This window comes from Lycium ferocissimum, chromosome 10 (assembly GCF_029784015.1).
Source record: "Lycium ferocissimum isolate CSIRO_LF1 chromosome 10, AGI_CSIRO_Lferr_CH_V1, whole genome shotgun sequence".
Classification (NCBI taxonomy): Eukaryota; Viridiplantae; Streptophyta; class Magnoliopsida; order Solanales; family Solanaceae; genus Lycium; species Lycium ferocissimum.
In genome coordinates this window covers 34,990,817-35,017,596 of record NC_081351.1, presented here as the reverse complement: position 1 = coordinate 35,017,596, position 26,780 = coordinate 34,990,817, and the positions used below count along the sequence as shown (strand labels likewise).

General features: G+C 36.9%; 1 protein-coding gene and 2 long non-coding RNA genes across 8 annotated transcripts in view; 1 reads left to right on the top strand and 2 right to left on the bottom strand.

Moving 5' to 3' along the window:
• LOC132033582 (MADS-box transcription factor 23-like) overlaps window positions 1-21,648 on the top strand; it is a 34,207-nt gene extending 12,559 nt beyond the window's left edge. For 2 of the 4 annotated variants that reach the window (XM_059423588.1, XM_059423587.1), the window contains exons 3-9: window positions 10,990-11,068; window positions 18,749-18,810; window positions 20,628-20,727; window positions 20,808-20,849; window positions 20,939-21,022; window positions 21,164-21,315; window positions 21,405-21,648. In XM_059423588.1, the coding sequence (XP_059279571.1) occupies window positions 10,990-11,068; window positions 18,749-18,810; window positions 20,628-20,727; window positions 20,808-20,849; window positions 20,939-21,022; window positions 21,164-21,315; window positions 21,405-21,420 (535 nt within the window). In that variant the 3' untranslated portion in view covers window positions 21,421-21,648. Of the gene's footprint in view, window positions 1-10,989; window positions 11,069-18,748; window positions 18,811-20,627; window positions 20,728-20,807; window positions 20,850-20,938; window positions 21,023-21,163 lie in introns of all 4 variants that reach the window. The other 2 variants (XM_059423590.1, XM_059423589.1) reach the window with 2 other exon arrangements.
• LOC132033584 (uncharacterized) lies at window positions 1,004-10,706 on the bottom strand. The gene is made up of 3 exons (XR_009408821.1): window positions 10,577-10,706; window positions 1,820-1,935; window positions 1,004-1,291 (listed from the first exon to the last, which is right to left on the bottom strand). It is a non-coding gene; the product is annotated as an uncharacterized LOC132033584 (long non-coding RNA).
• The window catches only part of LOC132033583 (uncharacterized), a 31,739-nt gene continuing 15,935 nt past the window's right edge, over window positions 10,977-26,780 (bottom strand). Inside the window, exons 4-5 of one of the 3 annotated variants that reach the window (XR_009408819.1) lie at window positions 21,899-21,993; window positions 10,977-11,362 (exon numbers count right to left, since the gene is read on the bottom strand). This is a non-coding gene — a long non-coding RNA (uncharacterized LOC132033583). The remainder of the gene's footprint in view (window positions 11,363-21,898; window positions 21,994-26,780) is intronic. The other 2 variants (XR_009408820.1, XR_009408818.1) reach the window with 2 other exon arrangements.

The following is a 26,780-nucleotide window of genomic DNA, read 5'->3' as shown; positions in this document are numbered from 1 at the left end:
AAGAGGTTGGTCGTGATACACCTGCAACTTACCGAGGACATGACCCTAGATAAGAGAATATGGAGGTCGAGGATTAGGGTAGAAAGTTATTAGATAATCGAGTGTTGTCTGTCTAATTTCCTTATCAGTATTAGTATTATTACTCTTCTACTATCATACTCTTTGATTTTATACATGTTTTTCCTTTGCTTTGATTATCGTATTATTGGTTGTTGCTCCTTTTTATTTTTTGCATGACTTTTTCACTGCTGTTTTTCATTTTCATACTGATTTTGATAGGCTTTACTTAAGCTGAGGGTCCATCAGAAATAACTTCTCTACCTTCACCAAGGTAGGTGTAAGGCTGCGTACACCTACTTTGTGAAGAGATACGGAAATATGGATTACACTTATAGGATTACATTGGTATGTTGCTATTGTTGCTGTAGAAGAGATACGGAAATATGGAGACATCAAGCTAGAGGAAATTAGACATTCAATTCGGAATGAATAATCTTAGGGTTCTAAATTTATATTAATTTGGCTCTACAAATATATAGCACAAATAAATTAGATTGAGAAGTTCACAGAATATCCTCTTGTTTCTATTTTCTTATGACAAGCTTCTCGCATGCGATAATATTTGACAAGCAAAGTCCAATTTGCAATCCTTGAATATAAAAGTGTAGCTCTGTTAAGGTAAATACTTATTCCCACCTGCCAATTTAAGTTACCACGCTTAAGTAATTTAATAAAGTAGAAATTTATATTAATTAATTATGATTAAGTGATTTTCTATATTCAAATACATCTTGATTTGATGTAAATACCCAATGCAGGTAAATATTTTACCCTGTGGTAATGGCATAACATAATAATAACAGGTTAGTGAAGAGACTCAACATCATAATCACTAAGAAATGTTTTTTTACATTTTTAAACATTAATTTAGGATAGTTAATTTGATTGTTGCAAGGGTAAAAAGACGCATCAACTTTCAATGAACCATTTTGATCTATCAATATTTGGGTTAAAGGTCTATCACTTTTATACTAGTTTGGATATATTGAAGTTCCAGCGTAGGGTCCACGAGTTTACCAACTACAATCAACACGAACAAGTTTTAGGGCTATAGGAATTAGCAATCTCCCACAAATTTTATTCAAAATTTCTCACCCCCTTAAAGAAAATTTTAAAACAAAATTTACAAACTTGAGTCAAACTAGATTATTCTCCTCTAGAATTGGACTTGTGACATAGCGTAAAGTGCTCCAGCGTTCCTGGTCTTCCTCAGCTATAGAACTACATTTTCCTACACGAAGTTAAATGAAACCAAAATACGCATCAACTCTAAGATATAACATGATAAAACAGATAACATACTATTTGAATGTAAGGGACGAATTCATAACATAACAAAATAAAGTTTGGTAATACTGCCTGATCAATTCATCAACCCTTTTGTACTTGTGGGTTTCACCGTCATATAACAATATAAATTCTAATTAATGGCATCGGGATTTTTCATTAGTTGAAGTGCAAAAAGACCAAACTAATTTATCTAGGGAATTTCCCTGCGATAGACTCGTATTATTTCGAAGTCATTACTTGTTCCAGAAAATGATACTTAATTATTGCATTTGTTTCATTTTATGTAACAATCTTTCCAAAAACATTTATATTTAAAACTATCATTTTATACCCTTAATAACTCATTTTGTAATCACAGAAATCTCATGACATGTTTACGATCACAAGTATCGTGAGTTTTCTTTTAACTTTGTGTATGTCAAACACAACGCTTAAATTTAACAAAAGGATTATATATTTATTTCTCTACCTTCACAAGGCAAAGGTAAGGTTGCGTGCACACCACCCTCCTCGGACCCCACTTGTAAGATTACATTGGGTATGTTGTTGTTGTTGTCGTCGTCGTCGTCGAGTATATAGTTATATCTGCATCAGTTCAAGTCGTAGTGCTACTATAATAAGTAATTCCGAGATTGTCTGCCTTGAAAGCATCTAAGACAAACATGGGAGAAATGGTAAAATGTATTATATTAGAATTATCATGCATCCTATATCCATATTTTGCTAGTTCATCCGTCACCTCATTTTGATCTTGTAGTGGTGTTCAATCAAAGTATCTCCTAGCTGGTTCAGCTATGACCCGCAATCATGAATGATGTTAGAAAATGCAAGTTACGGTCACAGATAGAGTGTCTATGACAATTTCCTAGGGCATGAAGTTTACAAATGATAGGGCAACAAAAACCTTCTGTTCGTTTGGTTGTGCATTGCACTAGTTTTTTTTGGAGAAAGGTCCAAATGTTACACAGTACTGGTTGCCATATATATAATTCCAAAAAAAAAAAACATAGAGTGTATCATTAGTTCTTCCTACATGGATTCTAAAACTTCTAAAAATAGTTTTGAATTATTGAAAAGAAAAATTTACACCACTCTTTTGAATTCCATTCTCATAATTCTCACTGATGACCCTCCATAGAGCTTGTTCTTCTAGACCACGCCTCTATAACCATTTCATAAGTAAACTCGAATTGAGTTGTTTTAAGTTCCTTATGCTCAAGCGCCGTTTGTTTTTACTGATAGTGTGTTCCATTTCACTAGATTAAAGCACCTCTTATCTCTCTGTTTCCTTGCCATATAGAATTCCTTCCCAAAGCATCAGTCTTCTTTCAGTGCTTACTGGTATATGGAATAGAAACAACATATATGTTTGGTAGTGAGTCAAGAACATGTAAACTAAGATCAATCTGTCCCCCAAGGATAAATACTAGCTTTTCCATCTAGCCGGCCTCCTTTCACATCTCTCCAACACCCCATTACATATTTTCAGAGACTTGTTCCTTAGAAATCAAAGACACCGCAAAGAAGTTTGTTACAAAATAACCTGATTCACAGACCAATATCCAAGGTAGCATATCAATTTCTGACACTTAAATTGGCTCTTTCTCCAACAGACAAGTAGTCTGGACACTACTTCAAACACATTAAAGATGAGTCAATGCATAAATTGTTCAGACTTAGCATTACAGAAGACCAAAGAGTCATAATCATATAAAATATGAGTGATCTCTAATCTGATTTGCAGTTTTCAACCTACGTTTAAACCTTCCATTGCTATAATGAACTTGAAAAAAGTGATACAAAGGATCATTATACCTCAAACCCCTAAATGATGGAACAAAACCTTTCGAGAACCTATTGATCAGAATTAAAAACCTGACAGTGTTGATACAAAATCACACCCATTTCCTGCCAAATCTCATCTTTCAAGACTTTTAGGAGGAACCCCAAATTTACATGTTCATATGCCGTCTCTGTATCTAGTTTGAATAGAATCCCTGGTTGTTTTCCTTTAATTCTTGAGCACACTCAATAACTAACAATGTTGCATCCAACTGTCTGCCTTTAATAGAAGTCATTTGATGAGTGTCACCAGTTTGTCTACCACTTTTGTGAGTCTCCCAGCTAGTAGTTTGGACATGATCTTATACACACTATTTGATGAGTTGTGTTTAATTGACGAAACTGGCGAGGGGTGCCAACCAAAAACTTGAACTATGGAAAAGCATTTTAGAGAGTAAGGATTTTAGGATAAGTAGAAGTAAGACTGATTCTGAGCCGAGGGTTTATCAGAAACAGCCTCTCTACCTCCTTTGGGAGGGATAAGGTCTACGTACCCCTCTACCCTCCTCAAACCCCACTTGTGGGATTACACTGGGTATGTTGTTGTTGTTAGAAGACTGAATATACACATTGCAGGTTTTGTCAGCATGAGAAGAGACAAGTCGATGTGAGACTAGACGAAATTGCGGTGCCAAAATGCAAATAATTTAGATATCTAGGCTCGTTTTTTCAAGAGAATAGAATAATATATGAAGATGTTAACAATAGGACTAAAGCCAGGTGATTAAAATGGAGAAGCGTTATTGGGGTGTTATCTGACAGAAGGATGTCTATCAAAGTGAAAGCTTTTTTTGGTTTTTAAAAGAAATCTCTTGCTAGCAGAAGTGTTATATATCATGAGATAAAGTACAAGATGGGGGCTTGGCCTTACCTCAGAATATAACTTTATCCTCCACAAAAGGAGGATTAGGAGCCTAATAGCTACAAACTAACCCCCGCAATAAGAAACTAATCTATATTTAGCTAACAAAAAGGTTTGCCTTATCATATTTCAGTCTAATGGATGGCAATTGACTTTTACCCAAGTAGCATGGTCCTTTAGCCCCTACTGAAAGATGCTGAAAAGAGTAAAAAAAAAGAGTTATTTTGACTGTTCATAGCCAGCTTTGGCAGATGATCTGCGACTCTATTGGCCTCTCTGAGGCGGTGTAATGCTTTGACATTAGCCTGTTTCGTCCCTTGTAGAATCTCTTAAAAGGTGAAGATCAGGGAGATCATAAACGAAGTTGGGGAGCTGGAGAGGGTAGAGAAGGGAGAGAGTTAGAAATGAGGGTTGGCACAAGAGGTTAGTTGGAGGCAAATATCGAGGGCGTTATGGTTGAAAGAGGGGGATTCTAATACAAAGTTCTTTCACCGGGTAGCAGTTGCAAATAGGAGGAATTTTATAGAATCGGTGGATTACTATGAAAAGCTGTTTAAAAAGGAGACGGAGTGGAGGCCTACTGTAAGGGGTCTAGGATTCAGTCAAATCGGAGGGGAGAAGGGCGAGTGGTTGGAGAGGGCAATCGAGGAGGAGGTGAAAAAAGCGGTGGAGTATTGTGCGGGCGACAAAGCTCCGGGTCTAGATGGTTTTTCTTTGGCTTCTTTTCAGCATTGTTGGAATATGGTCAAAATTGATGTGATGGATACTATTGCTAAGTTCCAAGATAGTGGTGAATTCGAAAAAAGTTTGAATGCCTAGGGAGCGACGAGCATGAAGGATTATAGACCTATTTCTCTGGTGGGAAGCATCTATAAGATTATTGCTAAGGTGCTTTCTATTAGACTTGAGAAGGTGCTGCATGAGACTGTTTCTACTTCACAGAATGCTTTTGTAGAGGGCAGGCAGATTTTGGATGCAGCATTGGTGGCAAACGAAGTAGTGGATTCAAGGAGAAAGCAAGGAGTACCAGGTGTGTTGTGCAAATTTGATCTTGGAAAGACATACGATCATGTGAACCAGAAATTCCTAGATTCCATTATGTCTCAAATGGGATTTGGGGAGAAATGGAGGAGATGGATCTATTTTTGCATTTCTTCGGTAAGATTTCCTGTGTTGGTGAATGCTAACCCATGCTGATTTTTTGGGAGCTCGAAGGGTTTGAGACAAAGGGATCCACTATCACCGATGTTGTTTATTCTAGTCATGGAAGCTTTGAGCAGGATGATGGATAGAGCTATTTTTGGGGGCTATTTGAAGGGCTTCGATGCAGCGGTGGTGGGTGGTGGGACAGTTTCAATGACTCATTTTTTGTTCGCAGATGATACCATGATTTTTTGTGCTGCAGTTGAGAACCAGCTGGATTATTTGGGCCAAGTTCTCACTTGGTTTCAGGTGGTGTCAGTACTTAAAATTAATTTGAGGAAATGTGAGATCATTCCTGTTGGGGAGGTGAATGATATTGAATCTCTTGCCGAGGTCTTGAAGTGTAGAGTTGGGGCTCTTCCGACTACATATCTTGGAGCACCTTTAGGTGCTTCGAACAAGGATCTTACAGTGTGGAATCCGGTTGTTCAGAGGGTTGAAAAGAGATTAGCAGGGTGGCAGAAGAGATATTTGTCCAAGGGCGGGAAGGAAGTGCTTATTAAGAGCACAGTATCGAGCATTCCCACTTACTACTTGTCTTTATTTCTTGCTCTAACTTCGGTCACGGAAAAGTTGGAGAAGATTCAAAGAAATTTCCTTTGGGATGTGGCAGATGGGACAAAGAAGTTTCACTTGGTTCGGTAGGAGACTGTCACATCTCCCAAAAAATGGGGAGGACTTGGAGTCAAAGATTTAAAAGTCTTTAATAAAGCTTTGTTAGGCAAATGGTTGTGGAGGTACAAGCCTTGTGGAAGAGGGTGATAGTTGATAATATGGAATTACGGAATGGGGGTGGAAGACTAGAGATATCGTTTTGACGTTTGGTTGTGGGTTGTGGAGGAATACCTTTGTGGAGGAATATCTTGAAGGGATGGGATCATTTCGTGGAAAATATCTCATTCAAGGTCGGGGATGGGAAGAGAATATACTTTTGGGGAGATAACTGGTGCGGGAAAGTATTATTGAAAGATGATTTCCAGAGTTTGTATATAATATCTTGCCAAAGAGACTTAACTATTCAACAAATTAGGGGGGCACAAGATGGAGAGACCTTTTGGGATTTGAGATTTAGCAGGGGTTTCCAAGATTGGGAAGTGAGTGAGTTTCAAAGGTTGCTAGACTTACTTCATAGGCAAGTCAATCCGGTGGATGATCCCGATGTTTGGTGGTGGGGCTTGGGAAACAATGGGGTGTTCTTTGTGAAGTCTTTTTATGAGAAACTTTTGGTTAGGGAGGAGATTGATTTCCCTTGTAATGCAATATGGGTTCCAAGTATGCAGAGGAAGGTGTGTTTTTTCACTTGGCTAGCCACTAAGGAGGTGATCCTAACAGCAAAAAATCTTACAAAGCGGAAGGTTGTCTGCGTCAGTTGGTGTTACATGTGCTAGGAGACGGGTGAGGACGTGGACCATCTTCTCCTCCATTGCGGGATTACCATGAGATCATGGTGGGATATGTTTAAGTGATTTCACATTCCATGGACAATGCCAAGAATTGTGAAAGATTAGATGGTTAGTTGGAAGAGCGGGAGAAGGAGAAGACGAAGGGCTTGGAACATGGTTCCACTTGCTCTAATGTGGGTAGTCTGGAGAGAGAGGAATAGAGAGCTTTTGAAGGAGTAGAATCGAGTTTCTCTCAGTTGAGGAGTAGCCTCCGCTTCCTTATTTTCTTTTGGTGTAAACAGAAAGTTCTTTGTTGTATAGATGATTGGGCGGAGTTTGTAGAGAATCATATTTTGTAGATTCTTTATCTTTTGGTATACCCCATGTATACGGCCAGTTTGGCCATGTTTATGAATGACAATACCTTTACTTGATCAAAAAAAAAAAAAAAAAAAAACATACTCAGTGTCTATCATCTGAAAAAGAGTCTCAGAATCTGTTTCCAATGTGAAGTCCCTCAGATTTTGTTGGAGACAGAGGCCAATCCATAGCTATCAGCCCTTGCTTCTGCTTCAGTGCTACTGCTACAGCTCGAAGGAGCAGAAAATGCAAAGATGAAGTTACCCCTGTCGTCCCTCATAACTCCCCCCAATCCAGACTTGAAACTAGCTGGCCAGAACTTCCATCAGTGTTCAACTAAAGAACACCATTTTCTGGAAAATTCCAACATACAGTAGAATAGATTGGGGTTGGTTGTAGCTTCACAAGTTTGTCACAAAAAGTTGATCCAGGGTAATGTCAAAACAACTCTAGGAAAAGCTCTTGTGATAGTACTAAGGATGTTCCAGCCAATTTGTTGGATCATCACATATCTGTTGAAGTTCCTTTTGCCTCCATAAAAGGTAAGTAATAAAGAATATCCATAAAACTGGCAATGTAATATGGCAGTGAATGTTGGGTTGCTAAAGTCCCCATGTCCAAAAGATGCGCATTGTAGAGATGCGGATGCTGAGATGGATATGCGGTCATACATGATTAGATAAGATTAAAAATAAACACATTCACCAAAAAGTGCAAGTAGCAAGTATTGAAAATAAAATGTGAGGTCACTTGAGATGGTTTGGACATGTTCTTCGCCGACCTACAGATGCACAGGTCTGTAGTTGTGAAACTATAGAAAGTGGTGTGAAAAGGGATGGGGTAGACCTAAAATCACAAGGAAGAAAGTCTTGAAAGACCAACAAATGCTTGGTATCAATGCAGACTTACCTAAAGATAGGGCATAATGAAAAGAAAAGATCTATATAAGTGATAGCTACTAGTTGAGGATAGGGTTTAGACTTGTTAGAGAACTTCCAAGGATTATTATTATCATTATTATAATTGTTACTATTATTATTATTATTATTATTTTTACTATTATAATTCATACTATTATTTATATATATTTAACCTATTTTTTAATTTTATTTATTTAGTATAAGGATTATATGAAATGAGCTTAAATGAAGAAGTGAGAATGACCCCAACTTCTTTTTTCACTGCTTTCTATCTCGTTGCATCTCACAAATGACATTATTATGAGAACTTGACTGGAACACTATCTGAATAGCAGCCACACCATATAGCTCAACTTGAAATCATGGTTGATTCCTCATTTAATCATATAATGTAAAGGTAGGAGATGAGGCTGAATATATTGCATACGCAAAATATAGAAGGACCATCGAAAAACGGAAACCAGCAAAAATGCAGATGATATTAGAACACTGTTAAGGGTGACAAAGACCTGTATTACGAAGTCTGTATGCAGATGATACTATTTTCTGGTGCTGTTTCCGACAATAGATCTAGTTGCACCAGCAGTCATACATGAATAAAGGACTCTAGAGGAGGATCTTTTTTCAGTTAGGACTCCAGAATGAGGATATCGTGAGTTTTTCTAATCAATCCTTTCTGAAATGACTAGTTTAGAATATTGCTCGTACTATTATTCTTGGCTCGAGCCGTGGAAACAGCCTCTTGCAGAAATGCAAGGTAAGGCTGCATACAATAGACCCTTATGGTCCGGCCCTTCCCCGGACCCCGCGCATAGCGGGAGCTTAGTGCACCGGGCTGCCCTTTTTTTATTATTCTTGAACATCAGGCAAGGCATGTCTGTGTTTCATGCATGAATGTGTTCCTGTTTCGCTGAGCTTCTGGGTTTGATAACAATCAACATGTTATCGACAAAACCAGAAAAAAGACCCTGTGTCATATATAGAAGAAGGGAATGTATGGCATGTTATATTGTTAGACAAAGTCAGAAGCCGGGTCACGTTTTCTTTGCAAATTATCATTGTGGCACTAGAAGTACAATTTGGCTTGATTTTATTATAACCTTGGTGTCCTAAAAAGCTTAGGTGCACCTTGACTAATTCCACGGGGTAGGGTAACTCTATCCACCAAAGTTCGACATAACCTCAGACCTCGTGGTTCTCAACCGACTTCATTGACCACTAGACCACACCTTTGGGTGCTATAATTTGGCTTGACTTGTAGATACTTAAACTGGAATGTCAGTTCCATTTCCAATTCCGATGTCAACAATCATGGGTTTCAAACCCAAATACAGGAAATTAAAGACGGCTACTTGCATAACTTTCACAAAAGAAAATAGTTGCATGTACTCAATAACCCAAAACAGGGGTGATCCTATACAGTCCTCTGTTGTACAGAAACAAGTCTGAAATAGCAAATGGCCCATGAAATTTGTTGCTCCAATCGTTTGTTCTATCTTTTGATTTCCAGCATGTCTATTCCAGTGTTATCAAAGGCGCGCTTTAAGAGCGCTTAAGCCCTGAAGCGAGGCTCAAAACATGTTGAGTGCTTCGCCTCATTTTATGTGCGCTTCAGTGTCGTCATCAAGGCTCTAAGACATACTTTTCCTTGCCAATGAGCCTCTCTTGGAGAGGTGACACTAGATGATTGATATTTCACTTTACCGTAATATTTTTACAATTTCTTTGTCCATATATTCATTATTCATGCTTATTATTATTAATCTTGGACTAAACATATATATATATTTGTATTTTTGGACCATTGCGCTTTTTTTCATTAAAGCTCACGCTTTATTTGCGCTTTGTGCTTAAAGCCCCAGCTGAACTAGGAGCTTTTTTGCGCTTTTCGCTTTTGATAACACTGGTCTATTCTAACCTAAACATATCTGCTGTATCATCATTTCATGAAGCATTTCTCATTTGTCATTACCTACTGACTGACAAATTACTATTGTTGATGTTTCGTTGTTAGTATTATTTTATCTACTAACATTCTACACAATTGTTTCCAATTTTATGGGAGGCTTCAGAAGTACTCTAGTCCCCCAACCACCTACTGCTGTTCCTTAACTACAATCTCAGTTATCATTATTACATCTCTTCTCCTGCATGTATTTATGTTATACTGATTGTTTTCAATTTTATGGGAGGCTTCAGAAGTACTCAAGTTCCCCAACCACCTCTCTGCTGTTCCTTAACTATGATCTCAGTTATCATTATGCATCTCTTCTCCAAGGAATCTTATATTTAAAACTGAGACGGGTTAACAGAATGGAATTTGGATAACTATACAATCTTTAATAAGGGAAAACTTCAACATTGGACCATAATACATATAGCTATCATGCATTTGGGTTTTCATTCTGAAATATCCCCGTGTTATTCTTTGTCAGAAGTCAGGTTGTATGTTTAGACAAATCTGTATCACTGGATCAACATTCAATAACTGGTATAGAATTTAGAAGCAGCATAGACAATGCCTACAGAAAAAACGTGTTTTTAAGATAATAAGCTTCCGTACACTCATTAGAGCATGTTCAGTAATTTTTTCCCTTGTTTTGCTTCTGATATTAAAGCATGAAGGCAACAGCCACAACTAATGTGTCAATTCATACCTCGATGATTGATACACGAAACTACAGTGAAAGGAGCAAAACAAACTTCAGAGACCTGCCTTAAAGACAATACCACTCACTTTGTAAAGGTTTTGCGAGCTATCAGTCTCCCAAGTCCATTCAACCGAAAAACCAAGAGAAAAAGAAAATTACATACCAGAATTGCAGCCATCAGGCTGCAAAAGATATTACCTGCCTTGTTTTTTTTTTTTTTTTTTTTTTTTTTTTGAGTCCTTTCTTATAAGTGGATCAAACAGTATTTATTACGGTGACCTAGTATATAGTGAACACAATCTAAAGCTTATGTATGTATAGACTAGACTAGAAACAAAACAGAACAACCTTTCTGATACTCCACGATACTTGCTCAATCAGTACAATAAAGACAATTCTGAATATATTTACTTTTACAGCATGAAGTCGGTGATTGAAAGATACAACAAAACAAAGGAGGAGAATCATCAATTGGCAACTCCAACTTCTGAGGTTAGGGTAAGTTTCACTGGTTAATTTACAGTTAACTAGTAAAAGAAAAATATGCATAACTAAGGTTTCTATCATAACAAGTTCATGCCGTTGGACATAATTTATGAAACACCAAGGGAATTCTAGAGTAGTTTGAGGCATAGGAGTAACAACCTAAGATCTCAGGTTCAAAGCTAAGCTATAACGCACAGTACCTATAAATGCTACCATGGTGAGCTGATCTCTGGACACCTGTAAGGTGGGCTGCAGCAAGCTTTTCGGTGGAATAGTCAAGGCGGGAGCAACTTGATTTGGACACCACTATTAAGAAAAAAAATATGTTTGAAGTTAACAGAATAGTCAAATAGTAGAGAATATTATTAGTGATTATAGTATAGATGAAAGTTAAGGTGATCATTAAGAATAATAATATGGAAAATATTCCTAGTGGTTATATCTAAAATAATTGGAGACCTTAGAAACTTTCCTTACACAAGCAGCCCTCTTGATATTATGAACCAGTTCCAACAAGAATTTCTCTCCGTCTCTCTCCTTCCATGTATTGGGCGTATTAGGCTTCTATGATATTTTGTAGAACCCTAAGTATCTTTGGTGATTTTATTACTGTTCCATTCACTTATCGCAGGCTTTATCAGCAATTTCCCCAATGATTTTTCTTCTACTCCTCAACTGTTAATTCAAGCTTCCATGATGTCCTAGAGATTTGTCACCATATCTCTTTTCTCTCTGAAAAAGATCTTTCCCCATGGGCTGTAAGCCGCACTTCGTTGGCTGCATTGACAACAGACTGTGAGAAATAATACGACCTTTTACCGCGAACGATCACTATTCCAGCAACTCTTCTCAGGTGACTGGCAATTATTCTGGTGACTCTTAATATCTCCTGGTTTCAAACAGCACAAGGTGGCTTGAAACTCCAAACATTGTTTTTGATAAGTAGAATTTATTCACAGAAACAGCAACAATCAGGCATTAAACATGTACAAAAGTTTGACTCAACTCCTATCCAAGATACGAGGAGTCAACTCCTATCCAAGATACGAGGAGTCTATATAAAGTCCAAAAGTGTGTCAAGATGATTTTAGTGATAATAATTCTTAGGCATCATACTATTGTCAGGAGAACTATTAATTATTATGTCAAAATTGAAACAGACAATGATGAGTTTTGGCTTCCTCAAGGCTGTGTGAAGCTTAACTTGCTTTAGCAGCCATGTGATGAGTCAAGTTCGTGGTAGGCGTAGGAGCTGGGCGGAGCTCCAGTGAAGCTCAGGTGGTAATGCAAGTGTGTGGGGTTCTTTACTCCATAAAAGCTCCTAATAAAGAGCCCTTTTATATATTAACCCGAAAAATTCAGTAAGATTCGATTGCTTTTCTAACAAGAATAGTTCAGTAAGAGTTCCTCTACACTCTCCTCTTTCTACAACATGCATGGATTATGGTGTACTGTCGTTTACACCTCTTTTGTGGAAACGGATCCAAAAGATATTAGCAACTATGACTAAGGGGAACAGAATGTCGACCACAGGGTGGAGAATCTTATAATACGAGGGAATGGAAAACAGGGTGGAGAATCTATTAGAATACGAGGTCACATAAATGAATAGATCAGGGACTATGACTCTCATTTGTCTAGCAATCAAGGCATAGCTAGGGATACATCTGTCTAATAGTTCACAATTATTTCGAAGAGTTTTGCATCATATCAGCAAAAGAACATCTTCAGCCAAACAATTTTCATATAACCACTACAGTCTGCATTATTAACGCGAAAAAAAGATTCTACATGGACAGCCTGATATCCTGCAAAGTAAAACAACAAAAGGTTTTCATGCTCTTGAGAGGGGTACTAAAATGCCACGTGATTGGAAAAAAGACCACATGGTACCTTTTCACTGACGATCACTACTATCAACTTCAAGGATTTAGCAGTCTGTCTGATCCTGTTGTACAGGAAAGTTTGGCCATCTTTTAAATTACCTTTACAGTGTAAAGGTTCTATTATTGTGGGCAAAGTTCTAGTATGACGGACTCCAGAGACTGTGTATCCCCCCCAACACCCCTTCTAATCAGTGTCAACATCTTACACAATATCTTCTGAATCTTAATCATTTGAGTCATGTCGACTCAACAAGGAGATTCAATTTGTGGTAGGGGTAGTAATGAGGTGAAGCCCATTTCTTGAAAATAGTCAGCTAGGGCACACTCATCTCTTAACTTGTCAAAGTACTACCAAGATGACAGCTGGTGTTAACCTGCCCCTTATCTTCTAACTTCTACACAATCCCGCTTGTCATTATTAAGCAGATAATGACATACGTGGATAGGGCAAGGTTCTAGGTAGTCCTGCTTCACACAAGGTATCCAACTTTCAAACCTGTCTTTGTCATGTCATCTGTTCGGTATTTGGAGATCAATCTCTAATCCTTCTTTGCAATTGCAGAAGGGAAAACAGAAGTCCGACGCATGTTTCATGTTTTCAAGACACCGCAAAGGAATAAAAATTCCCATTAAAAAAAAGTTCGTTCTTTACAGATCAGTATTACAGGAATTATGCAGTTCAGGCACATAGGAAACAAAATGTGATGGAAAGTGAAACAGGAGAAACATTGGGCCTTCCTGTGTTCAGAAATTACACGCCCTGATATTACGGTGAAACTGAAGCAGTGTAGATTAGTCTACGATATAATGGGACAAAAGCACCCTGCATAGACCCAGATCATTCCTATGTTCAGGGAATCTTCATCTGACAGCCATAGCAGTTCAGGTGCAGCAAGGAGCTTTTGGATATGGTATTGAAAGGTAAATCCTGGTAAGATTGATCATGGGAGCAGCACTTGACTCCTTTGAATAATAAGACTGCATAGGTCACCATAATTTAAGACATAACTAAGCATTCTCCTCAGGGTTAATACTGCCATCATGACATATTGCACTCTTGTTCTTAGCACACACTTCCTATGGAACACAAAATCCAGGAACAAAAGATCTCGTCTAGAGCTGCTTTATAATCTTCAAGTCGGGCGCATTTAATTCTTACCGCACAAGAAAGAATTCATATATGTCAGGAACGGAAGAAATTTATAGGCAGAATACATAGTTTACCCCCTGACCTTAAGGCCAAATCCTGTTGACACCCTTCTCAAACATGGGAAACCCTTTACGCACCTAACCTTTCCAAAGTATGTCAAAGACACACCACTTTTGTGCTTGACTAGTTTTTTAAAACGTGTATGTCACACCCCAATAGGGATATAAGAAACACTGAGAATTACAATTATGCAAACACAAGAATATATGAACAAGGATATGGCTTTGATGGTTTGAAAAGCAGGAAAATGTATCCTCCCTAAACGTATATTTCACTCCCCTTTAACATTCAAGAACTATAATCAGATAAATCCTTAAGCCTTCAGGTGATTGGACTCCTATGAAGAGACCTTAGAGCATAGACGAAATCCATTCTACAAACCAATTTTCATCACATGCCATACTATCATTCGACTATGAAGCTAACTGAACATGACCAACATTAAGAGAGCCTAAATAATTATCTGAAGGATACCCTTGCTCTCCAACATGCATCCAAACCACAAAAGCAATGTGTCTCTATTTAGTCTGTCTCAAAAAGAATGCCATTTTCTATATTTATTTTTTGATAACCGTGGTGTTCGGGCCAATTTGTGCTCACCTCGACTAATTCCACGGGATACCTGCCACCTCCTACCAGCTTCAGGTACCAGGTAACTCTGTCAACCAAAGCTATGACAGATGGGAAGAAATCACCTAATATTTTTGTCTCTATTGGTATTTGAACGTGAGACCTCATGGTTCTCAACCCACTTAATTGACTACTAGGCCACGATACAATGTCATTTTCTATATTTATTAACGCTTTAGCTCCAACATCCTACATGGCATGTTTAAGATCACAAGATTTAAAGGCATTTTGGTACATTACACACATCTTTAGTTTAAGACTACAAGATTAAAAAGTCTTCCTTATTTTTCGTAAACTTCGTGTCCAGTCAAACTAAGATACATATAACAAAATGGAGGGGCAACTAGTTTCCTAAATGTCATGAAACCTCATAAGAGAAGCATTAGCTACAATAGAGAGGGACAATGTTATCCATGATTCAGTTTGCCACCTGAAAGAGACCCAATATATGTGTCCAACCCTATTCTAGATGATTTCTTTCTATATTACGTGGAGAAGTTCTTCACTTATCACATACATATACCTTCTGCTTACCTTTGGTCAAAATTGATAAAACAATATTTCAAGTTCCTAACATTACCAACGATGATAACATGGGAGGGATGAGAAGTAGCCTCTTTCCACATAAGTCCGTCATCAAATTAGAGGAGCGGTCATTTTACGATTAGCTTCCTTTGCAAGTCGGAAACAAAACAAAGATCATTTCCAATTAATATAAAATTTCATCAATAAAGTTGTGAACACACATTCATTATTTGAAGCATGTAAAAGATCTCTTTTTGTTACAAACTGAATCATGTAAATTCTCCTAACATAAACATCCACAACTTGTTAATCACACCCTTGTCTATGCTTGTGCTTAGACCCTGTTGCAGAAAAATTACATTCTTAACTCTTATGCATAAATGCACAGGACAAGTTCAATAGAATCCCCAGAAATACAACATTGAAATCCAGGAGATAATAAATCAACAGTATTAGTAGTATGTGGTTTTCCAGGAGTTTAGGCAACTAAGTTGGGGTGTAGGTATTTCAGGTATTTCCTTTCTATATGGAGATGTGATCGTGGCTGTATGTGAGTGTAAATGGCAGGGCGAGGGGCGCTGCTGTACATTGTGTTGCTCAGTTGTCGCTTGATTAAAACAAAAAAAAAGCCAACAGTATTACGTCTTTGTTAGTGCCAGAATACTGAAGACATATGCAGAATAGTTTTCCAATTTCCTCCCCCCTAATAAGTCAAATGACACGTTAACACCGCCCTCTTACCATTTACTCCTCTCTTATTACCCATCAGTCAAAAACCATGATATCTAGAGCATTTATAGGGCTTGCAACTCACTTTCACAAGCAAGAAGGAGAATAAGCTTCATGTTAAATGACACGTTAATACTGCCCCTTCAGCATTTTAAATAACTCTGAACTCCTCTCTTAGTACCCCTAGGTCAAAAACCATGCAATCTAGAGCATGTTATACGGCTTGAAATTCATTTTCACAAGCAAGAATGAGAATAACCTCCATGAAGTATCTCCAGAGCGTTGAAACGAAATGATACTGGAACACAAAATCAAGACTCTTACTTTTTAAAGTTTTCTAATAAAAATGTATCTAGAAAAATAAAAAACAAGTCTTTGATATTTAGGATTAGATTAGATCTTCAACACAGATATGAATAGCCGAAAAATGGAATACTATTACTTTATGCTGCTCTAGGTAAGACCCATTACAACCACCAACATACGCGTTGAATATTGTCAATAACATTAGGCATCAATATCTTATTCCCTTTCACATATCTCAATTTGATAGTAGGAGATACAAGAGGAGATGGTAAATGAGGGAACAAAGTCTTCCTATGAACTAGAGACCATACAAAGAGGAAAAAATCAGTCTTGTGCACTTATTAAATGGCGGAGTCCTATCTATTTCATCTTTGCAGATGTAGGAATATTTATCAGTCAATGTTAGATCAACAACAACGTACCCAGTATAATCCCACAAGTGGGGCAGTCAATGCTAGATCCAGTAGTAAAAATCCACATATGGTTTGCCGAGTAGAAGGGAAGTTAATAATAAATAATACTACAATCAGACTCCCCCCCCCCCCCTCTCCCCGAATAGCATATGAAAGTATATTATAGAGTAACTAAGACGCAACTGTAACTACTCATTTACAAAACTTCGCATTTGGTTCCTCCATACTGTACCACACAAAAAAGTTTATGACCATCAGCTTCAAGGCCTCCAAAAAAACAACAGCTTATAGTTTTATCCCTGATGGCATATTGTCGAGCAAAATTCTTAATGGTAGGAAGCAACAAATATAAAGACGATACCTTGTGGCAATCTCTTTTACGTCAAAACCTTGATCCCCACTGAGAAACAATCCAACACATTGGTTTGAAGCATTCCTTACAAGTTAGCAGAAGTAATATACAACAAAACGTCACGATGCTTATAATATTGTCTTCCACAAAAATGACTAAAAATCAATTCAACCTGGCTTGGATTCATAGTCAACACCTTAATCTGTCCTAATCATGCTAAACTCAAATCCTATTCTATTACTAAAAGTCGACCTCTGTACCAAAAGTATAAATCCCATTCCCCCCTCAGACCTAATGGAAAACAAGTATGATAACACCTCTTTTTCATCGATGTGAGGAGATAGGGAAGAAAATGGTCAAAGAGACACTCAAGAAAGCAGATGATTCACGAGCACCCAGGGATGTGACTTAGTGGTCAATGAAGTGGGTTGAGAATCATGAGGTCTCAGGTTCAATTTCCAACGGAGACAAACAGTTGGAGATATCTTCCTATCTGTACAAGCTTTAGTGGACAGAGTTACTTGGTATCTATCTTTGGTGCGAGGTAGCAGGTACCCCGTAGAATTAGTCGAGGTGGGCGCAAACTGACTCGGACACCACGGTTGTCCAAAAAAAAAAAAAATGATTCATGACACCAACAATGTTCTCTTCGTCGGAGTATTTGAAACTTGAATTCCTTCCATTAATGAGGAACTTTCTGCTTGAATCAGAGATGTTCCAAAATCCTAGTATGAACTAGCGGCAAAAAAGAGTTCAAGTTCTATTTGTCAAAAACAATACTACCATTTCTCATCAATGTGAGGAGATCGGAGAAACCTATCAACGAGGCAATCAAGAAACAAGCATTGACAGCATGCCTACAAAGTTCTTTCAGGCTATAACTGTCTCTAAGCCAAAGTAGATTATTAAGGTTTCATATGCTATGTCCTCTAAAACATTTGATGCCTCTTTTTTTTTTTTTTTGGCATTGGTCTAATTAATCCCATGTTCTTCTTTTGGAAGAATTTACTTCTTGAAACAAATTAACCAACAAGAAATATCCCAATATTTAACCCTGGAAGTAAAAGAATTTAAGTTCTTCCTTTTCCCTTTTCATCTGAGAAAACAGAAGTGAACATCCACAAGGAGTACCAAGCACATCATTTCCAAAAACTGCAAAACCATAATACTATGGAAAAGGAAACAACAAACAATGCACTAAGACTGATCCAAGCAGGACATTTAAGGATTCTTAACCAGATCTTCAATCCTTGGACAATATAAAGGAATTAATATTTGTATTTATATTAGCTAGTGAAATAGATAGGAATGCAACCTTAAGATGGTGTATTTCATTTTCCTACTTTTTTCGTCATTGACATGGTGCAACCTCAAGGAAGTAACTCTAGCTGATTTTGTTTTTCCCCGTATTTTAAAAGGTCTCATAACTTAAAGATACATAATCTTGAGGGTACATATGGATCTATTACTCGGACAACAAGGAGGGGAACGACTCTACATTAATCTAAATAGAATGCATTACATCTAGGCTTGGTTTGTATTGATTTCACAACTAGTTTTGTCAAACCATGCAGATATATCCTTCAATTTCTCCTATGATAATCCAAAGCCATGTATTAAAGTATGTTTTCTTGTTAGCAGTTCTGGCAAAGGGAAGCGGCAATGCTGAGGCAACAACTACAAAACTTGCAAGAGAATCACCGGTAAACTTTCTTGTCCTTTATTAGATATATTTCTTATTTCCACAAAAAAATTATTCAATCACCTATAGCACAGACGTAAGGACCCTTTTGCATGTTAAGCAGTTCGTAAAATTTCTTAAATTGAGCACATGTGGCAACTAGGTAGTCTCCAGTGTAGTTTTGGAGACGTTTAAGTGAAAAATATGTTAAAAGAAAGTAAATTTACATTGAATTCCTACATCAAAAGAGTCAAATCGTTTCACCCATTGAAGTTTTCGTTCTTAGAAGTGTTTGATTAATCAGAAACTTAAAATATTCTTTATCTACTATTTAAGTTATATAATGAGCATATATAGCGAATGAGATAGAACGGAAGAGTAGAGAAACACGAGCACTGTGCATATTGGACTGGAAAACGCAGATGGCAACGCAAACAGGTGCTTTCTGGTCGTCTTTATTTAGAAGATGGGGTTGGCAGAGATGAAAACAATGATGAACTTTTCTTTTTAATTAAAACAACGATCCACTTTTGGATAACCACAATCAGGTTCGCTGTCTAGTAAATGGAATCTCACAGGTTTCTTGGAAGCTCAAGAGGTATACGACAAAGAGATCATCTTACCAAAGTGGTCAAAAGCAAATGTGCTAAAGTTCCTTGGGACTTTAAGATCAAAGTGCAGTAGAAGTATGGGCTTTAACGAAGAAAAGCACTAGTAAAAAAACTGTAACGCAAGAAAATGCAACGATTAACAGAAAAGAACAAGAATAATTCTTAGTACACAAGAATGGAATTAAGCTATATATGCGAAGTAAAAGTCAGGTCAAGTCAGTTCAAAACACATTTTAAAATTTTGATTTAGATGAAAAGATGCAGTTTTAAGTTTTTAATAGCTAGATTTCTTACATTAAACTTCAAATTTCTTATTGCCAATAACTAAAAGTTCAGTCATAACCTTTTTTTAACAATTACTATATCACTTTGTCAACAATAATTATTGTCCAGTGCTATCCTTCTTAAAGACACAGCTCATAGGTGAAGAAGCACATGTCATAGCATCTTTTTTTTTTTTAGATAAGGTAAATAGTTTTATTAATTGGGGAAACCCCGTATACCAAAAGAAGAGAACCTACATCAAATACGGTTCTCAACAAAAGAGATCCAATCCTCTATACAAATAGGGACCTCGAAAGTACACCAAAAAGAACAACAGTATTGGCATTCTAGGCTAACCACCAATTTCCCCTTAATAAGTATTTCTTTTGCAAGAAATCAAGAATTAAAGTATAAGTCACCATGGCAGAGAAAAGTCAGTGCCACTATATAGCTTGTCGCATCAGTTCACAAAATAGCAGATGACAGATATCTGCTCTAGGTTTTCCATAAAAAGGTTATATCTGTAAGTACTAACAGAAAGGACACTCAGATTATTTCAGGCTACTGGTATTCCAAATCAAAAGGATGAGGCACTCAGGACCATGATCGTAACCCCCACAATATGTTTAATTCTCCCTCAGATCCAGGTTTTAAAGTATCACGCAACATTCAGTCTCTCTTCTGATTAAATGTAGTAGCATGGAGGATTCTGTAGAGGTATCTTCACTATATAAACTCAAAAAACCACTCAATGTTGGGGAGTGAAAATCCCAATAATAAGCCCACCTCAAATGGTGTTAGAGATTTCTGCTAAGGTCCCCTCAAGCTGTTTAACATCAAAACCCCCAAGAAACGAGAAGTCACGGTTGTTAGAAACAGAATCTATATCTAAGTCACAGACAGTCAAATATCAATTTCTCTGTTGGAGTTGCATGTTTCCTAACAGTTTATTTCTGCATTATAGACAAATGATGGGTGAAGAGCTTTCTGGTCTGAGCATCAAAGATTTGCAGAACTTGGAGAACCAACTGGAAATGAGTCTCCGTGGTGTTCGTGTGAGAAAGGTATTAAACTTTCAGATCCATCAAATGTGCACTATATTGATTGAATTAAAACGAACTAACTCTACCTCTCATTTCTACAGGATGAAATTCTGATTGATGAGATACAAGAACTAAACCGAAAGGTCAATCAGCATAAAATGCAACGACTTCTATCGATTTATCCTAAAAAGGATAACTTTTCACGAAGCTAAATTAATTTTTTACCTTGCAGGGAAACCTCATCCATCAGGAAAACATGGAACTATATAAGAAGGTAAACCTAATTCGTCAAGAAAATATGGAATTGTATAAGAAGGTACCAAAGTACATCACTAAAAGCTTTCACTATGCTTCAAGAATAATTATTTCCATTTGTATTCTTATACCAACTAAATGAGTTTCACCATTCTGTTTGGAACTCTAGCAAATTGTTTCTACATTTCGTGTTGAACTCCAGGTTTATGGAAATAGAAATGCAAATGGAGTGAGCAGAAATGCCCTAGTTCCAAACAGTTTAACCATCCATGAAGACCCTCATGCTCCTGTTCATCTCCAGCTAAGCCAGCCACAGCAACAGAACTGTGAGACATCAGGAACTACCGAATTAGGGTAATTTCTTATTCGTATACTTCATCTGGAAACACAATGGTAACTCACAACCTTGACATTGACTATCGTGTTACTGGAAAATGCTGCAGGCTACAACTGCATTAGCGGTGAAAACCAGACTCGTAAGAGTTTTGAGTTCTCATGTTGAAGAAGAAGCCCAAGCTTACAGAGCTATGTTTTAATTAGTAGTGGTAGTTAATGGTAGAGAACCCAGGAATGTCAAGTCTTCAGTTCATATGGTTAATGACATCAAGTTTGACAAGTGTGATGCAATCCTTAGCACAGCTACTTAAATCAAGATAACAACAAATAAAAGAATACATTCGTACAGTATCTCTAAAGTTCTTTATCTTTCTTGACACTTCATGCTTATGATGTGTATGCCTATATACTAGGATCGTACTTGATTTGACATTTTCAAATAGTTGTAAATAGTTGACTTGTTTAAACAGGGTGGGAGCAAAGAAATGTAAGCAGAAAAAGATCATATATAACAGTAGCTCCTCATGGAAATTCCTTGAGAAACACGGCACAAGCAAACAGTACAGAGCAGAGTTAAGCAACTTAATATATTAAGACATACCTCAAAGTTGCATCAATATGCTTTATGTGCAATAGTCTTTAGCAGGGATAAACAAAGTCCATTTCACACCAATGTCGAACTTCAGCATTCAAGTGCTAAAGAAAAAAGATACAATAGGAATTTATATTAGTAATTCTCTTCCCAGAATTTCAGAATGGATGATCAGATAATATATGAAGCATGCTCAACAAACATTGTTTGCTTCCGAAGACAGTAAGAAGCTTAAACAGTTATTTCTGCATCACAAGGACACTAATGCTAAACCCAAATGAATGGAATGCACAATCAACAACCAGATTTTCTATACTACAGAAGACAGTCTCATCAAATTACATATTTGTATAGCAATACATTACGTACTAAAATTAACATGGACGAATTCATGTTTAGGTCGTGAAGTGTCTGAGCATAAAGTCCATCTTAGGGAGAAGTCTTTTGTATTACTTTAGGGAATACGCATAGGCAGAACAAAGTCATCTACAATGAGTAGAGTCTTTAACGCGAGAGATTGTAGTTTACAAGAACGTGAATGAAGGAATAACTGTTACGATTGTCAAAAAACGTGAATGAAGGAATATTAGGTAATGAATAAGACTAGGAAATTAAGGAGGCAAAAACTCCATGGAGCTTATCAAACTTTAGTGCTTCAGGTACTACGTATTGATGAGGTAAATGAAATTAAAGCTAGAATTTTGAATTTCTATTCAAACAGTAAAACTGCAAGCATGCAATGTTACCACAAAAGCATATGATCCCATTAATTTGGGAGATTCCGGAAATGTTTATAAAAATAAGAAAAAGGTGAAGCGTCCTTTTAGATTTTAGTGGAATAATCAGCACGATGGAGCATCTTTTTCAATGCCAATACCTAAATGGTTGGTTGGAAAATTTATACAACCAAAGCTCAATAATGGCAGCAGCAGCAATTTCAAACGGTGACAATACAAGACATAATTTAACAATCTCCCTTCAAAGATTCTAAGTTCAAGACAGATAGACACAAAACATGTGGAGATAAGGTTTCACATTGACTAGCACTTCGATAAAAATGAAGATGATTCTCTCATCTCTAAGTAGTGTTGTAAGGTTCCTTGGGCTTGATCACACAACTTGTGCAGTCGACTTTATATATATAAAAACCTGTAACCATTATCAAAAAAAAAAAAAAAAAAAAAAAAAAAAAAAAAAGAACAATTTCCGGGAAAACTGGCCTCACTCAAGAAAACAAATGGATCATCCAGTGTTACTGCAGTATGTCAGCTAAATAACAGTTTCATCAATGTAGCAACATGATCAAGAATTTCCCCGACAAGCCGGACAAGGATAGACCTATAACACCATATTTGAGTAAGATGACAAGGTTCTCTCTCAGAGACGCCAATATTGAGGTTCTTCCCAATTGTCTTTTTATAGTTATCATGGTTTAGTTGAAGGTCATCATGCGAATTTTAGCAACATATGTGCAATCTTATTTAAAAGGATTAAGTAAAAGAAATTACAGAAAGGCAAATATACTAGTAGGCACTGTAATAACCATAGCATTAATAAGTTAGTCTATTGACAGGACAAGCAAGGAGATAGTGTAGTTAACGTATCTCTAACGTCATTTATACAGCCTAAAGTTTCAGTTTGAGGTGCCATTACAATATAGTATGAGGCCAAATCTCCAAGATTTCTTCCCCAACTTTTTTAGAACATCATAAGTTTTTTTATGCTTTTTATAAATGTTCTAACCCATTTCAATCATTCCAAAAATGTGGCATCACTTAAGGTAGGTGAACCACAGACCGTAAGCTAGCCCAGAATATTACTTTCCAAAACTTAACTTCGCACTTATTGAGAACGACTTCTCTTTTTCACAGAGAAGGAAATTGGCAGCAAAAAGAGAGTAGTTTGTACGATTGGGGAGGAGTTGGGGCTTGAACCATCTTGATATAAGAGGCACAGACTCAAACAAATACGAGAGGCAGGTATATATACACTACAAAATGGAAAGAAAGAGAAGAAAATGTGTTATGGCGATATCTTAGAGGCTAGTAATACATTGATGCACACAAACAAACAATGTATATCAATAGTATTATGAACTTGTCATTTTGATGTCTATCATAACCATTTTATTTACTCATAAGTCATATATTCACAATTAAGTCATGCAAATCTATTGTATAAAAAATGTGGTAAAAAGTCATTTTTTGTTGCATTAACTAAGCAACTCTAACTGAATTACATCAGTTACGTAAGTATCTAATTTGTTTCTTCTATCCCTCTAAACCTAGTACTTCTTCTGTCACATTTACAAAAGGGGATTCTATTACTTACTGGGGAGTCAAAGAGGTTTTTCTTTGACCACAGCCCTTTTTAAAAATCTTTTGAACTAACAACTTTTGTAACCCACAGTACTTGCTATGCAGTTTCCAAATATGTAAATTTTATTTCAAAAACTTGAAGAATCTATGTCTAAATCCATACGGAAAATTAGGTACTTTGACCCTCGAACTCTATAACAGAGGAAAGTATTCTTCAGCATATAAGATCACTTTGAACTTCTATGATGTACTTTACACAAGGATGTGACTAAATGAGTGCATTAAAGCTTTTCACCACATCCAGGACTATCGGTGGGTGGAATCCGTACTAGCTCAAAAGGACCAACTGGTGTGAACACAGCCCACTAGCCACCAAATCAATGAGGTACAAGACCGTGTCAAAAATGAAACTAGGTTTAAAGATAGGAAAATATGACACTTCAATAAAATTAAGAACACAAAGAAATGTCCAATGAAAAAGAGAAAACAGCAAATCAACATAAAGCTCGAATCCTGACGGATATGCAGAAAGAATATCATCCAATACTTATGTAGCTTTACAGTTTACACCGTGGAAAGGCTATAAGAACCAAAAAGCAAGTCCCAGGTAGTTTGAAAGAAGGCGGACCAACCATACAAGTACGATCTCACTTAATTGTTCTATGTTAATTTCCTTAACCCACTAGACTAATCTCACACTTCTTCATGTTTATCTTCAAACTTAAAGGTACCTAATAATAATGTGTTTTCCAAGTAGCGAAGTAGATGCACCTCGGGGTAAAAATATACAAGATTATTGTCCGCAAATAGAAGATGAGACACCTCTACACCAATCCAGCCTTCCGTGCAACGGTCAAGCCGCAAGGATCTCAGATAACCCCTGATCACTACTCTTTTTTTTGCTAATAACAGCATGGAAACAAAGGGCCACCTTGTCAAAGACTGCTTGAGCTTCTGGAAAAGGCATGAGGCCCATTAACCTGGACTAAGAACTTGGCAGTGGGTATAACAAAGTAAATCCACTATCTCTAGCTCTAGAAAGTCCAGGGTTGCATGTTTTTATCCGATCTACCTTGGGTAGTCCTCCCTACTGTTTTAATCTGGAGTCCACCAACTCCATTGGGATCAAAGTTGCATCTAATATGTCTTCTTTCAACAAAAGCATCTTCCAATGTCGACATTGTAGAATATGATGTCTTCTTTCCATGAAAGCACTTTGAGATGGTGAAACTGTTGAACATAAGACCTTAAGTATAAAAGAACAGGAAAGGGCCAACAATACCCCTAAGGTATAGAAAATGGTTCAAATGGCCTTGTAGAGCAGAATCTCTGCCATTAGTCCATTACTATTTGGGTCATGGCCATGAGAATTACATTCCTATTTTTTATTATCAATTTTTCAATTAAAAAATAAAAATTAAAAAATTAAAAAAAAATAATAATAAAACCTCCTTTCACCTTTTGATCTCAAAATACCCTCAACCTTTGCTTTTGGCTCAAGCATACCCCTCCTTCCACCTTTTGGTCTAAAAATACCATCAACCTTTTGGTCTCAAGAATTAGCAAAAATCATCAGCTGTAACATACTCCATCGGAGAATTATCGGAGCATCCGCTAAAGATAAAACAAATAGCATTTTTTTTTATTTTTTTCTGTATTTGTAAGTATATTCTGCAAATTTCTCTTAGGTACCTTGTTTTTATTTATGGATTAGCTTCTTGATATTTAAGTTTGCTAAGTGGGTCTTCTCAATTAGTTGGATTAGTGGAGAAATTATCGTAAAATCAAATCTGTATGAAGGTTAAGGGGTGATAGTTATAGTTCCTTTCCGGTGGTGTCCGACGCTGCAGTATAGGAAAATAATTTAGTTGAAGTTGTGTTAAAAGGTTGAGGGTACTTTTAGACCAAAACGTGGAAGGAGGGATATCCTTGAGCCAAAAACAAAGGCTGAGGGTATTTTTAGACAAAAGGTGGAAGGAGGGTATTTGTGAACCATTTTCTATATGTTAGGGGTATTTTTGGTCCTTTTCCATAAAAGAAATCACCTTCAAAATTAGTGAGATTGGTTTGGCCCTTTCCAAAATCCCCTAACTCCCTCTTTTCAATTAATCGCACCTCCATAATGCTACTGATTGGACCACAAGTTCCCGGTAACAATATCCAATCTGTTTGTCTCCTCAACAATTCCACCACATATAAGAGACTTGGTCCTATATTCGTTTCTGTCACTATGATTGTCAACACATAAGCCTATCCTACCACCGACAATTCGCCTTTCCCACGTGTAAATCAAATAGTTATCAAACTTTCTAAAGAGCCTTTCCTGGAGAATAGTGGCTAAGCCACTAGCCATCACCACCAGTCAAGTTATTAACTTTCTAAAATCTCCCTTCCTTTATGTCAACTTCTTCCCAGTCTTTACTAGTCTCTCCATTGTCTAAGATCATCAAAACACACGATATTAAAGAGTACTGATGTTGAATTGAGTAGATAAACATTTGATGTTTGTTTTGAATTTGCATAAGGCCTTCTAATACATGTTTATGAAAATTACATATTACTACATATACTAT